The sequence below is a fragment of the Silene latifolia genome, chromosome X (assembly GCF_048544455.1).
Source record: "Silene latifolia isolate original U9 population chromosome X, ASM4854445v1, whole genome shotgun sequence".
NCBI lineage: Eukaryota > Viridiplantae > Streptophyta > Magnoliopsida > Caryophyllales > Caryophyllaceae > Silene > Silene latifolia.
Genome location: NC_133537.1, coordinates 341,283,428 through 341,297,486, shown reverse-complemented (window position 1 = coordinate 341,297,486; position 14,059 = coordinate 341,283,428). Strand labels below are relative to the sequence as shown.

The window sequence follows — 14,059 nt, the reverse complement described above, 5'->3', positions numbered from 1 at the left end:
AGACCTGTTCACTACAACATATATATACCTTCGTCTTAACCACTCTGATGGTTAAGACCTGTTCACTACAATAATACAGTAACTGAATAACAATGATCAACAACAGTACAGCCTTAAAAGTCAAATGAGTAGAATTGTTACCAATGACATGCAAATAATGAACTTTAATGGAAATATTTTAAGCATAATCACTATCAATTAGTCCCATTATAGACGGATATATTCGTTTAAAGTGAAAGACGGGTCAAATATGCTTAAAGTGGTGACATTTTTGGGCCCCACTATACAACTTATTGTTGTCTTACGCTTAAAGTGGGTGGATATTTGATCCGTCTATACCTATAGACTGATATCTCCCGTCTATAATGAAAATTTGTGAATCACTTTTTACATTTTTTAAAGAATCAACAAAATGTCATGCATAACCTTTTATAATCTAACTGGCTCGAATCTGGACTGAACTCATACAAAAAAAATAAACAATGTCATGCCTTAGCCAAGTCACATTTTTGTGACTGAACTTGGAGATGATCTCCCATGAATTCCGCTTCAAATTCGCAATTAACGTCGAAATCGACTGTGTTTGTCCATAACCAAGTCTTCATTCTAACTGGAATGTTGAGTGACAAGTTCATATTCACTGGATTGTTACTACCTTTTGTGTTCTTAGACTTTTTGTTACTGTCCGGCGATACGTCTAAGTCTTTAGGCAAACCTCCCTTAGATGACCCTACGAGATTAATGTCGATTGAGTCGGATATTCCGGGACCTTGATTGCCCAATGCCGGAAAATGGCCATTGCCTATCTGTTTACCTTTGTACGAAAGCGTAACACTTCCTTGATTATAGCCAAGATCATTCACATTGTTTGGATTTGTTGTCTCCATGGATATCTAGTCCATATTTACACATAAATCTGATCAAATTTTTCCCATTTTTCAAACAATAATTCTTGTATAAAACCGTTTACGTCTGTTATTGTACAACCAGACTTTCGGATCAGATATCCGATCCAAAAAATCAAAATTTTACTATCCGATATCTGATCCGAAAATAAAGAGAGCATGTTATGTAATAATGATGGTGGATGGTGGATGGTGTTGATGGAGGCATGACATTGTTGTCATGATAGAATATGGGAGAACCAAAGGAGTAAAAGAAGGATATGATTTTGACTTCTGAACTTTGCGTCTGGATTTATCTTAGATTTATAGGGGTTAGGTGCAGTGGTGGAGCTTGGGGGGCTAGCAGGGGCGGTTGTCCCCGGTGGTTGAGTTTTTCGGAGTTTTTAGTTAAATTTTTCAAAAAAAAATCGAGTGTGCCTTATATTATTACCCATCCGTCCCTCCTAAAATTTTCCGCCCCCAAGCTCAAATCCTCGCTCCGCCATTGGTTAGATGGAAGAAAAGTTTCGATATTTACAACAACACATGAACTTTAGAGAGACGGTCTCTCACTAGCGTTATTGAGAGACCTCTCACATAAAGTTTTTGTGTTGTTTAGTAGGTCTCGTCAAAGACCCTCTCACTAAATTAGTGGGAGACATAACATGGAAAATAGAAATTAGGTATCCCTTCATTATGTAAGAGGTCTCTTAATAAAGTTATTTTTCGGTGGTTGTTTGGTGGATTTGGCGGGGGAGGAAGTGCGAATTTTTATAGAGCTGAGGATATTCCCCATAAATCACTTAACCCCACATGCACATGGGAAGTAGCCCAAAAAATGTTATCAAAAATGAAAATAAATAACTATTCAATGATACACCTCAAAATGAAAATAGATAAATATTAATCAGAACAGAGGGAGTAGTTGATTAGTTGCCTAGTTGCCTAGTTGGTCACAATGGAAGTTTGGGAACCAATTGTCTTGCTAAATTTGTAATCATTTTTACTTTTTAATACCTTCTTTTATAAGCATCAAATTACATGTGAATTGTCTGACTCTATTTTCTCTCACTGTCAAAAAAAAAAAAAAAAAAATTACATGTGAATCTTATACTACACTATACTGTATATAGTTAGTAGTAGTTGGTACCACAGTTTGTAATCATTTTTTGATACTTTTTTTTTCCCTATATAATTATTACACTAGTTGTTTTATTACATTTTGGATAAGAATAAGGCAAGATAATATCATTATATCGAATATAATGACTAAAGAAGACATATAAATTATCGTATTATGATGGTGAAAAATAACTAATAATTATAACCGGAGTTCTAAAAGATTAACATTGTTATGTTATTTTGTGATATGTCTTTGTTTTTAGCCTTCTATTCTAGTACCTCTTCTTTTTATTTTTGTTCCTTCCATTTGATTTTTAGAGGTCTAACATTTTAAATTTTGCCCATATACTTACAAAAAAATTACAGAGTATATTTTATTTATCCCATAATATTTACGTAGTTATATTTTTTGTTGAAATACACTTCATAAAACTATATTTTCAATAAAAATAATACTCTAACATAACGTTTAATTGCTACTCACAAAAAAACATCGTCAACTTATTATTAAGAAAACTCTGGTAAAGTAAATATCGGGAACAAATATAAGAAGAGGGATACGAAGTAAATAAGCAACCTTAATTATATGGGCTTAATTAGAGGGATACACTCATATATACACCCAAAGTGTAATATCATAACAATTCACTTGGACAGAAGCAGTAATAAACTCGCAATAATACCCTCTTTATGAAATGATTTGAATACTCGCTCCGTATAAAAGAAGTGAGTGTATTAGAGAATTACGGAATAATTGCAAAATTTACCAAAATGTTAAGGACGCTATCTCACCTATCTTTTATTAAAATCTCTCACAATCTCTTTTTATTTTCAACTCTAACTAAGACGGTTTTAAATAAAAAAAAAATTGTGCCTATTCCAATTATATTTCCCTCCTTTTTTAAAAAAAAAAAAAAATTATATTTCCCTCCTTAGTCCTTATAAAAACACCCGTCTACCATCCCAATTTCCACTATACACATTACACACCCCTCTTAATCCAACTCCATATCTAAACTGCTAAACATATCAAATGGGTTCACTAATCGGCCATGTGGCACCGGGTCTCGGGTTCTTGGTGATCGGGTTATGGCACTTGTACAACAATCTAAGACTACTAGCCCTTAAGGGTCCATCATTGTACAAGTCTAGACCATGGTTCCCTTCAGACCGGAACCATGGTCTACCTAGACTACTCGAGTTATACCTCATAATATCCGGCTGCACCCTCGCAGTGTCGATGGAGCTCTTCATTAGCCCGGCAAAGCACCAACCCTTGGACTCAGACGGCACCATTCCATCATACCACCTCCACAACTTCGAGCACTCGTCCATTTCCCTATCCTTTATAGCTTACGCCCTCTCCGCCCTTGCTCTCGACCAATGGGCCTCGGCCTCTCATCGTCGTATTCCAGCACAACATGATGTCCTGTATTTTATAGCCGCGCTTTCATTTGCTCAAGAGTTCTTGATGTTTCACCTCCATTCATCCGATCACATGGGAGTTGAAGGGCAGTATCACTGGCTCCTCCAGCTAGTCATATTTGTTTCCCTAAGCACATCAATTCTCGGGTTTGGCCGAGGCAATGGAAGTTTTTCCGTTGCTTTTGTACGCTCACTGAGCATAGTATTCCAGGGTGTCTGGTTTGTGATCATTGGGTTTGCACTTTGGACACCTGGGTTGATCCCCAAAGGGTGTTTCATGCACGTCGTAGACGGCCGTACAGTTGTGGGTTGTCATGGGGAAGAGTCTCTTAACCGAGCCAAGGCGTTGGTTAATATTCTCTTTAGCTGGATTTTGGTCTTACTGGCTCTCTTCGCTGCGTCGTTTTACCTTTTTATCATGATTGTTTATGGGAATGCTACCGTCAAGTATAGTGCTGTATCGGAGGAGGAGGATGACGACGAAGACGACATTGAAACTCCGAAAAAAACTTATAATACCTGCGCCGGAACGCAAGGTTTCGTTAGTAACAAGGTCTAATGGGAAAGCCCTAATTTGAAGGCCTAATTTATCATGAAATGCCGTTATTGTTCTCAAATATTTTCTCTGTCCCGGTTGTTTGTTTTCCTTCATTTGCTTTTGGCACCAACGCTTGTTGTTTTTAAAATGTGTGATTTACGCTAAAATGGACTTGCTCCTTTTGCTTTTGTTCCTCCTACTATGATTTTTTATTTGGTAAAATAAGTTAAAAACTAAAAAGGTAGCTGATAGTAGTGCAGAACAAAAAATTCGATTATCCAAACTGATCCGATAGCCGATCCGAAAGTTAAGTTTGGTTTGGATATCTGATCCGAAATCTTTGGTTTTGGTTTGGATATGGATATTAGAATTAAAACATTTGGATATCCGATCCGATCCGAAACTATAGTTTTCTAGTATAATTTCGAGAAAATAAAATTTTATTTGATACAACAACTTAATTAATGTTTAAAATATTAGAGAAATATCTAGGTGGTACTTAAATTTTATGTCGAGAAAATTGGAATAAGAATACTAAAGAAAATCATCATGTAAGACTATGAATATAATCGTGTTTCAAACTTAATTTTAAAGTAAATTCTAAAGTATGGATATCCGCATCCGATCCGATTATTTTGGATACCCGAACATTGGACATCCGAAACATTTGGTTTGGATATTGGATATCTAACTTCAGAATTTTTAATATGGATATCCGATCCGAACTAACACTTTGGATCAAATACCCAATCCGTACTCTGCCGTAGCTGATAGCAAAAAATAAAAGGTACCTAAAAGTTATAAAAGCAATAGTAATCGTCAAACTTTTTTAAAAGTTTTTTTCTTCGACACATTAACGTCACCTCACTTAATAACAAACACAAATTTTATAAACTAATCTTAACAATGATAAACGTTTTTCCGTTTAAAATCATGAAGAGCATAGTTAAATGGATCTTTATGAGCAATTAGTCTCACTATAGACAGATATATCCGTCTAAAATAAAAAACAGGTCAAATATGTTTAAAGTGAGTGGATATTTAACCTGTCTATAACTATAGACGTATATCTCCTGTCTATAATAGAATTTGTGCTTTATGAGATCCACCATTATCACCCAATATTAATTTAAATTCTTCTACTCCATTGCATTTCAAGTTCAAATGAGATGTCCCACAACTTTTGACAAAGGAGTACCAACACTGGTTGAAGTTGTTCATCATTTATATGAACCCCACTACAAACGTGCATTGCTAATGCCCTAATTAAACTAACTGAAAATATATCCATAAGGATATAAGTTGATAAACTAGCTGATAATATTAAAACTGGTTGGTAAATTAGTTGAAAATTGAAAAGGTAGTTATAATATGGTAAAATTATATAAAAGCATATAATAAGTATTTAGTTTATTTTACAAGTTTTTGCTTAAATGGGGTTCAAACCCAAACTATTTAACAAAATAAGGCGGGTTTCAAACTATTTAGCAAAAATGGGTGGGTTCACGTCATCATTTCCGCACTTATCTTTTTTTTAAAAAAAAAAAAATCGACATATCTCGCGGTCCAGGACAGCGAGAAACTACAGAGGGCAAAAGGCAGAAACAAGCCAGAATGCGATTTACAATGAGCTTGCACTATCTCGCTGTCTTAGATAGCGAGATAGGTGTTTTCTTAATTTATCGCTGTCTAAGATAGCGAGATAGTGAGGCACACAACATACAAACATTCTGCATGTTTCTGCTTAGGTATGTCTTCACTTTATCGCTATCGCTACATTATCGCGGTCTGAGATAGCAAGGAGGCTTGGATTAGCGAATATAGATGCGGGAACGACAAATGCTTTAAATTCGCCTAATCATTTCCGGGTCAAGTTTTGGTTTCAGAATCGTCGAACGCAAATGAAGGTAATCTATACTGCTATGCACCTCGAACCTACTAGTGTAAAACTTCTAAAATAAACTAATATAATTGTAACTGAACCGTCTTATAAGTCTTGTATATATAAGGCAGTTTTACACTAATATTATAAATGTTAAAAGGTACTCTGTATCTATTTTACAATATATTGAAACCGTCTTATAAGTAGTTAAGTACTTAGCTTGCGCATTCCTATAATGATCATTTGCATGTTTACTTTTATAAATGGGTTTTTCTAACATGTGATAACAATAATCAACAACCAAGAACTCGTTCTAACTCCATAAATAGAATCGTTACCGATGACAAATAACAAACTTTAATGAAATTTTTAGCACAATCACTATTTACATTTTAAAACGTTAAACGTACCACAAAAGAATCAACAAAATGTCATGCATTATCCTTTATAATAATCTACCCGGCTCGAATCTGGATTGAATTCATACAAAAAAATACACATTATCTTGCCTTAGCCAAGTCACATTTTTGTTACTGAACTTTGAGATGATCTCCGTTGAATTTCGCCTCAAACTCGCAATTAACATCGAACTCGACGGTGTTTGTCCATAACCAAGTCTTCACTCTAACTGGAATGTTGAGTGACAGATTCATATTGATTACTACCTTTTGTGTTCTTAGACTTTTTGGTATTGTCTGATACATCTAAGGTTTAGATTATCAGTCAAACTCTCCCAAGTCTTAGGACTCTGCCACATCAGCTTTCCGCTAACTTATATTATTTTTTTATTGTTTAGACTCATCTCAAACCCACCTCAAACTTTATACATTATCCGTCAGACTTACCTCGGACTCTACTTTTTCACTCCACTTTTTTTTTAACAAAAAGAAAGGACACATATTATCAACTCATTGGATAATTTTTCTTTAAGGTGGGGTCAAGACTTACCCAAAATCTTAAGTTGAGTCTTGTATTTCCAAGACTCAACTTAAGATTTTGTCAAGAGTAGGGTAGATTATTGGTAGTCTTGTCTCAAGACTTACCAACGTCTTGTGTCAAGACTACCAATAATCTTACCCTAAGTCTTTAGGCAAACCTTCCTCGGACGATCCTACGAGATTAATGTCTTCTGAATACAATCATTTTCAAGACTCATTCTTTTCATCAGGTGGTTAATTATATAATTAGTATAATTACATCATTATTTACGTGTAACTAATACCTTCATTTTAAGATTATCAAGTTACATGTGAATATGTGATCTCATGATAGATAAATTAGTACTACTGTACTAGACTACTAGGGTAGGTGTTTCTAGTACCTTTTTCGGTACACAAACTATAGAATATAAGACGGTTTTTAGGTTTTACTATTAGAAAATTCATCTGCATTGTTAAAAAGTTATTCATTTATTAGCATGAGTTGTTTATTTACACAATGGGAAGAAGATAGGTCAAACAAAATTTTAAATGAATAAATTTCTTCACTTATAAATAGTGATAAAAATGCAAATGATAATAATAATTGACTGGAACGAAAGAAGTATTAAAAAGAGAAAAGAATCTATCAAAAAATGATAATTCTTAAATTATTTGTTAAATCAATTGACTGGACAAACCTCGAGAAGATGAGAAAGATCGAATGTGAAAGGAGTTATACTAGTACTTGTACAAGTACTCCCTCTTATTCTTCATATTCTTCCCCTTTGTTGGGGGCACAAGAATTAAGGTAGAGAATAAAATATGAATTGTGAATTGGGTGGGGTTTGGTTATAGGAGAGAGGAATTAATAAAATAAGGAATTGTGAGTTGGGTGGGGTTTGGTGATAGGAGAGAGAAATGAATAATTATGAATTAAATAAGGAATTGTGAGTTGGGTGGGGTTTGGTGATAGGGGAGAGGAATGAATAAAATAAGATTAAAAGTTTCCAAAAAAGGAAAGGGGAAGAAAACCTGAATAATCCGTTTTAGGAAATAGGGAAGAAAATAGAGAATAGGAGGGAGTATTATTTTTTAAATTGCACTTGTCTTTGTTAAACCAAAAAATTTACGAGTGCAAAAAAAAAATGAAAGAATAAGTAGTGAACTATTGGGCACTTGCAAAAATAATATTTCCTCTATTTCAGTCATTTGTTGTCCTTTTATATATTAGGGCGTCTCAGTTAATTGTCGCCCTTTCTATTTTAAGAATGAATTTGATAAGCAATTTAATCATTTACACTCAATTTGCTCCACTTGTTGTTTAGTAATTGGTCCCCTCCTCTTTTCTTGGTTTTGTGCTAAAGCCAAATAACAACAATTGACCGAAACGAAAGGAGTATTTCTTATAACAAAAATTCTATCGTCCTCCCGGAGGACGGTACTCCTCACACACAAACACAATCCACCCAAATGGAATATTATAATTGCTTGTTTGTGAGGAATACCGTCCTCCGAAAGGACGGTAGAATTACTCTTCTTATAATATCCTATAATTATGAAGTGATTTCAATATAGAAAAATAAGTGAAACCCTAAATCATCACCTTCCCTAAATAAACTTTTTTCCATATACATTTGCCTCCTTTTTTTTTTTTTTTTTTTTGATGACGAGGGGGTTGAATCCCCCTGGGCCCATGCATTCCCGCACCACCACATGGACCATGTAAGCCACCCCATTCGGGGGCTGCAGTGGCCAAGTGATCATCGCGCCCCAGCTGGTAGTCGAACTCGAACTCGGGACCTCTCAACTCCTGCATTTCTGCAAGCTTTAAGGTTTAACCCGGTTACCACTGGACTAACACCACTTGGTTATTTGCCTCCTTTATATAAACACCTCTTTACTACCCCAATTTCCATCCTGCAAAACCCCATCATCCAACTCCATATAAGAACTTAACCATCTACAAAAACATAAGAAATGGGTTCTCTAATCGGTCATGTGGCTCCGGGTTTCGGGTTCATCCTAATCGGGTTATGGCACATGTACAACCACCTAAGACTACTAGCCCTTAAGGGTCCCTCATCATACAAGTCTAGACTATGGTTCCCTTCGAACCAAGGTCGTCTACCTCGACGACTCGAGTTATACCTCATAATAACCGGCTTCACCCTCTCAGTTACCATGGAGCTCTTCATTAACCCGGCGAAGCACCAACCCTTGGACTCAGATGGCACCATTCCGTCAGACCACCTTCACAACTTCGAACACTCACCAATCTACTTAACCTTCATAATTTTCGCCCTCTTCGCCCTAATTCTCGACAAATGGGCCTCTCGTCCACTTCCAGCGCAAGACGACATCCTGCTCATTCTGGCCGGGTTTTGTTTTGCTCAGGAGCTCTTGATGTTTCACCTCCACTCAATCGACCACATGGGAGTTGAGGGACAATACCATTGGCTCCTCCAGCTCGTCGTGTTTGTGTCGTTAGTCACGACTATTCTAGGGTTTGGACGCGGTGGTGCTGGAAGCTTTGTTGTAGCGTTTGTACGCTCCTTAAGCATAGTGTTCCAGGGTGTGTGGTTTGTGATCATGGGGTTTGCACTTTGGACACCCGGCTTTATCGCGAAAGGGTGTTCCATACACGTCGAGGATAATGGACATAAAGAGATCCGATGTGAAGGTGAGGAGTCGCTTAACCGAGCCAAGGCGTTGGTTAATATTTTATTTAGCTGGAATTTGATCTTGCTCGTTGTTTTTGCTGCGTCGTTTTACATGTTTATGATGATTGTTTTTGGGAATCGTAGCGTCAAGTATAGTGTCTTGTCGTTGTCGACGAATGAGCAGGAGGAGGAGGACGAGGAGGAGGTCGAAGACGACGTTGAAGCGCACAAGAAAATTAATAACTTGGCCGGAACGCAAGGTTTCGTTGATATTTAAATTCCTTGGTTCAAGGACTTCTTTTACATCTCGATCTCGATCATTTGTTTACATATTTCATTTCAAGATATTTTTTCTTTTGTTAAGTTGGATTTTTTTTTTTTTTGGTAATTTGTGTATCCAAATGTTGTAATATATATTGTAAATACCACAAATAATCTTTTTTCTCCTTATCTTTGTGACAAATAATGCAACACAAGTATTATCCTACACCCAGTTGTATTACAACCGCCTTAAAGTTGGTTCCTAAGATACAGCATAGAAAAGTCACAATATTAAGAAGCAAAGTCCAAGAATGAATTGAAGAAGGGGTAAAATGACTGAATGAATACGAGCGGTGGCTAATACCCGAGGCATAAAAGAAGCATTTTCTACGGGATCCCGAAACCACCAGCCACCCCGACCTAAATCATGATGAGCCCACCAACTTCCTGGCAAGATGCCTACGGTTAAAAAGCACTGACATGTCAAGATCCAAATTCTAAGAGCTTCCTGGTCCTGGTCAGAGACCACTGTGTTCGCGCCGGCGGTCCAACAAAGAGGCAATGTAGCGGTCTCTTTGTATATAGGAGTATAGGACTAAGTAGAGTATGTATAATCTATTAACGGCAAATGCAAACGTAAAAAACTGACTGAAATGGAGGAAGTATTAAATATTAACTGATTAGAAAAATTTCTGTATTCTTCCGGAGGACCGTACTCTTTACACTTAAAATCAATCCACCAAATGAAATATTATAAAGGCTTAGGTGTAAGGAGTTCCGTCCTCCCAGAGGACACAAGAATTTTTCATATGACTAACCTTCTTTCCGCGCAAACAAGATACCGTCAAAGATATTTTGTAATCGTAACCAAAACAATACCTTAAATGGACATCGAAAATAGAAATTGAAAAGGTGAATAAATGATCGAGATCAAAATTAGAAAATAGGACAAATTTATATCACCAAATATTGAATAGTTGAGAATTGAGATATAGATATAAGATAATAGAATATAACTAAAACCATTATTACTTATCCTCATGGTTAATATATACATCTCTTTTTTAGAAAATTAAACCTACACACAAAGCAATTAATCCCATTTTATTGTGTACTACTCTGTATAAACTTGTATAAAACCGTCTTATAGGTACTTGCATTCCTATGATAGTATGATTAATTGCATGTTTACTTTTAATTGATGACAACAATCAAAAACAAAAGTACTTTAATGGAATCTTTAGCACAATCACTATTTACATTTTAAAACGTTAAAACATACCACAAAAGAATCAACAAAATGTCATGCATTATCCTTTATAATAATCTACTCGGCTCGAATCTGGACTGAATTCATACAAAAAAAAAATAAACAATGTCATGCCTTAGCGATGTCACATTTTTGTGACTGAACTTTGAAATGATCTCCGATGAATTCCGTCTCAAACTCGCAATTTACGTCGAAATCGACTACGTTTGTCCATAACCAAGTCTTCATTCTAACTGGAACATTGAGTGACAGGTTCATATTGATCACTGGATTACTACCTTTTGTGTTCTTAGACTTTTTGTTACTGTCCGGCGATACGTCTAAGTCTTTAGGCAAACCTCCCTTAGACGATCCTACGAGATTAATGTCGACTGAGTCGGATATCCCGGGACCTTGGTTGCCCAATGCCGGAAAATGGCCATTGCCTATTTGTTTTCCTTTGTACGAAAGCGTAACACTTCCTTGATTATAGCCGAGATCATTCACACTGTTTGGATTTGTTGTCTCCATTGATACCTAATCCATATTTACACACAGTTTTCCAATTAAGACGAGAACAATGTCGCCATTTTATAATAGAAAGTTAACAATTAACGATAAAAAGTTATAATTAAAATTGTCGCTTTTTGATAATAAACCGATGGTAGTTTTTTATCAGGAAATGTTCAAATTTTATCGTAAAATAGTTACATTTTATCTGTCGTACTTTTGGTAAATTCAGCCATCTGAAATGAGAATTTGCGTTTGATATCAGAGAAAAAGGATGGTACATCAGATGTACTACCTTACACTCAATGAGTTTTTGAGTTTTTGTGTATTCTTGAGTTGTATAGAGTTTATAAATTACATTTTAGTTTTATGACGTCAAAAATCAAATTTTTCTGAACTGTAATTTTTTTGAGTTATAATGTAACTTTTTTAAATTAATGTTTAAGTAAATAAACTCAAAATACTTTATAATAAAACTCAAAAATTTTAAATTAAAACTCAAAAACTTTATCTTAATGCTCAAAAACTATATCATCTGATGTATTACATCAGATGTATAATTCACTTACTGTTGGTATCATGTTTCATTTAGACCAAACAAAATCGTTGTCAAAAAAAAAAATTGACCAAACAAATAGGATATAAATGAAACACTATAAGATAACCTGCCTGCATCTCAGTCATTTGTTTCGAAAAAAAAAAGAAATAAATGATTGGGACAAAGACACTAATATCATTCAAAATTCGAGAAAATTACCAGGAATCCAGGAGACGGAGTTTTCTTCGACGAAGACTTGGGTGATTGCTTAACAAGATGTTTAATCGAAAAGGAAGGAGGCTTAGGGCTCAACGTAAACTTATGAACGCAAACAATAACGCTTATAATAAAAGCGAGAACAAAAAATATCGACAAGAACCAAAATGCGCAACGACGAGTACCACCCTTGTCTTTTACAACGGTGTTGCACTGTCGTTGCACATACTCGGCATTCTCTGGAGGCGGAACCCGATATATTTGATCTCTCGGAATTTGTACAATGTACGTTTCATGAGGTACCCTAGGGGCCGTAGAGCCATCGGACGAGACTATTTGCATAAATTGAGTATTATTATTATTATTATTATTTTTGTTTTGTGTAAAATTATTAATATCATCTTCAGCATCAGCAAATAAGCCCTCGTCTTCACCGTGATGGTGGTCGTCGTGGTGGTTGGAGTGGGTGGTCCGCTCCGCCATTGACGAAATGGGGAGCGGGCTACGGAGATTAGAGGAGTGGGAATTTGGATTTTAATTAATTTACGTAATTAATGGAGAAAAACAAGGGAGATTGTATTTTAGTGTTAGATATTTTGTGTAAAAAAATGTTGTAAATTTTTTGTGTTGGAAAAATGAGAGATTAAGGGAAATTTGGTTGTTAAATTTCCTAAATATAAGATTTTGTTTTGTTGTCATTTTTTTTCCAATTTTTTCTCTTAATATATGCTTTCTTTAGGTATTTGTTTGTGTGTTGACTCTACCTTGGACACAATTATGAGTGTTAGACAATCAACCTTAAATAGGCACATTATCATTCATTTCTTAACCTAATAAACAAGTTACATACCGAAAATGTCTTAATCGAGTGATTAAATATATGCACATAATCATTCATTTCTTAACCTAATAAACAAATTACATACCGAAAATGCCTTAATTGAGTGATTAAAATGGAGGTATAGTAGACATTAGGTCCTAGGTTCAAACCTTCCACCGTTAACAAAACTAAATGCTGATATCATCTCGTTTTCCTTATTCATTTAAATCTCGTAATGTGTGACGGTCTTCCACTTAAGCTTGTTCTTTTGAACTTAACGCCACTCCTTTTAAGTTCAATTTAACTCTTACAAATTTCATTCAGAAAAAATAAACTCTTACATGTTCAGCTTAAAAAAAAATTAACCTTTTATAAATTCCGTTCAGTTCAGTTCACTAAAATTATGTCCAAAAGAACACGACCTATGTCATCGACAAATCCATTATAATCGAAGCAACCAAAATTGGACAAAACATCCTGAAAGAAAAACCCAACTCATTCTGAATTTACTTGGTAACAAGCCCAACAGAGTTATATGGGTCGGCCTAGTACAAGGATCACAAGCTAACCTTATCTAAACCCAACAATTGAAATCATATATTTTAATTGGTGTTGTAATTAGAGGTGTTCAAATGCGGGCCTGGGCCGGATATGGGCTGCGCTCACGTTTAACTTTTGGCCTATGGATAAGCGGGTTAGCGGGTTCGGGACGGGTTAGTGGGCTGGGCCTTTGTATTTTTCTTAAAATGTCTTGTCCGTACCCGCTTTTTTAGCGGGCGGGATGGGTCGGGTTTAATGGACGGGACGACCTATGAACAGCTCTAGTTGTAATATAGAGTGTGAGATGATGATAACGAAACTAAATACGGGTATTATCTCATTTCCCATGTTCGTTTGAAGCTTTTAAATGTGTGACGATCTTCCACTTAAGTAGTTTGCAAATTGATATGAGTAGGGGTGTTTACCACTCCGAAACCGGACCTTACCGGTTGAATATAGACCGGATAACCTTTCACTCCAAAATCGAAGATTGG

The 14,059-nt window shown here is 35.6% G+C and overlaps 4 protein-coding genes across 4 annotated transcripts; 2 read left to right on the top strand and 2 right to left on the bottom strand.

The window, feature by feature from the left end:
• Positions 1-485: 485 nt before the first annotated feature.
• Positions 486-887, bottom strand: LOC141621064 (uncharacterized). The gene has a single exon (XM_074437780.1). The coding sequence runs from the start codon at positions 885-887 to the stop codon at positions 486-488; it is 402 nt and encodes a 133-aa protein (XP_074293881.1).
• Positions 888-2,958: 2,071 nt separating this feature from the next.
• On the top strand, positions 2,959-4,048 carry LOC141622670 (uncharacterized). Its single transcript, XM_074438678.1, has one exon. It carries the CDS (start codon positions 3,040-3,042, stop codon positions 3,988-3,990), a length of 951 nt encoding a protein of 316 aa, XP_074294779.1. The 5' UTR covers positions 2,959-3,039; the 3' UTR covers positions 3,991-4,048.
• Positions 4,049-8,714: 4,666 nt separating this feature from the next.
• LOC141621063 (uncharacterized) lies at positions 8,715-9,708 on the top strand. Its single transcript, XM_074437779.1, has one exon. It carries the CDS (start codon positions 8,749-8,751, stop codon positions 9,706-9,708), a length of 960 nt encoding a protein of 319 aa, XP_074293880.1. The 5' UTR covers positions 8,715-8,748.
• A 1,208-nt stretch (positions 9,709-10,916) lies between these two features.
• Positions 10,917-12,820, bottom strand: LOC141622671 (NDR1/HIN1-like protein 13). The gene is made up of 2 exons (XM_074438679.1): positions 12,209-12,820; positions 10,917-11,478 (listed from the first exon to the last, which is right to left on the bottom strand). Exons 1-2 carry the CDS (start codon positions 12,686-12,688, stop codon positions 11,071-11,073), a joined length of 888 nt encoding a protein of 295 aa, XP_074294780.1. The 5' UTR covers positions 12,689-12,820; the 3' UTR covers positions 10,917-11,070.
• Between the last annotated feature and the right edge of the window lie 1,239 nt (positions 12,821-14,059).

Bases quoted from the DNA above. Each gene is read 5' to 3' on its own strand.
- LOC141621064 (XM_074437780.1), bottom strand. From the start codon at position 887: ATGGAGACAACAAATCCAAACAATGTGAATGATCTTGGCTATAATCAA.
- LOC141622670 (XM_074438678.1), top strand. From the start codon at position 3,040: ATGGGTTCACTAATCGGCCATGTGGCACCGGGTCTCGGGTTCTTGGTG.
- LOC141621063 (XM_074437779.1), top strand. From the start codon at position 8,749: ATGGGTTCTCTAATCGGTCATGTGGCTCCGGGTTTCGGGTTCATCCTA.
- LOC141622671 (XM_074438679.1), bottom strand. From the start codon at position 12,688: ATGGCGGAGCGGACCACCCACTCCAACCACCACGACGACCACCATCAC. The intron at 11,479-12,208 runs GTAATTTTCTCG...AATATGGATTAG, and splicing joins CTCCGTCTCCTGGATTCCTG to GTATCAATGGAGACAACAAA.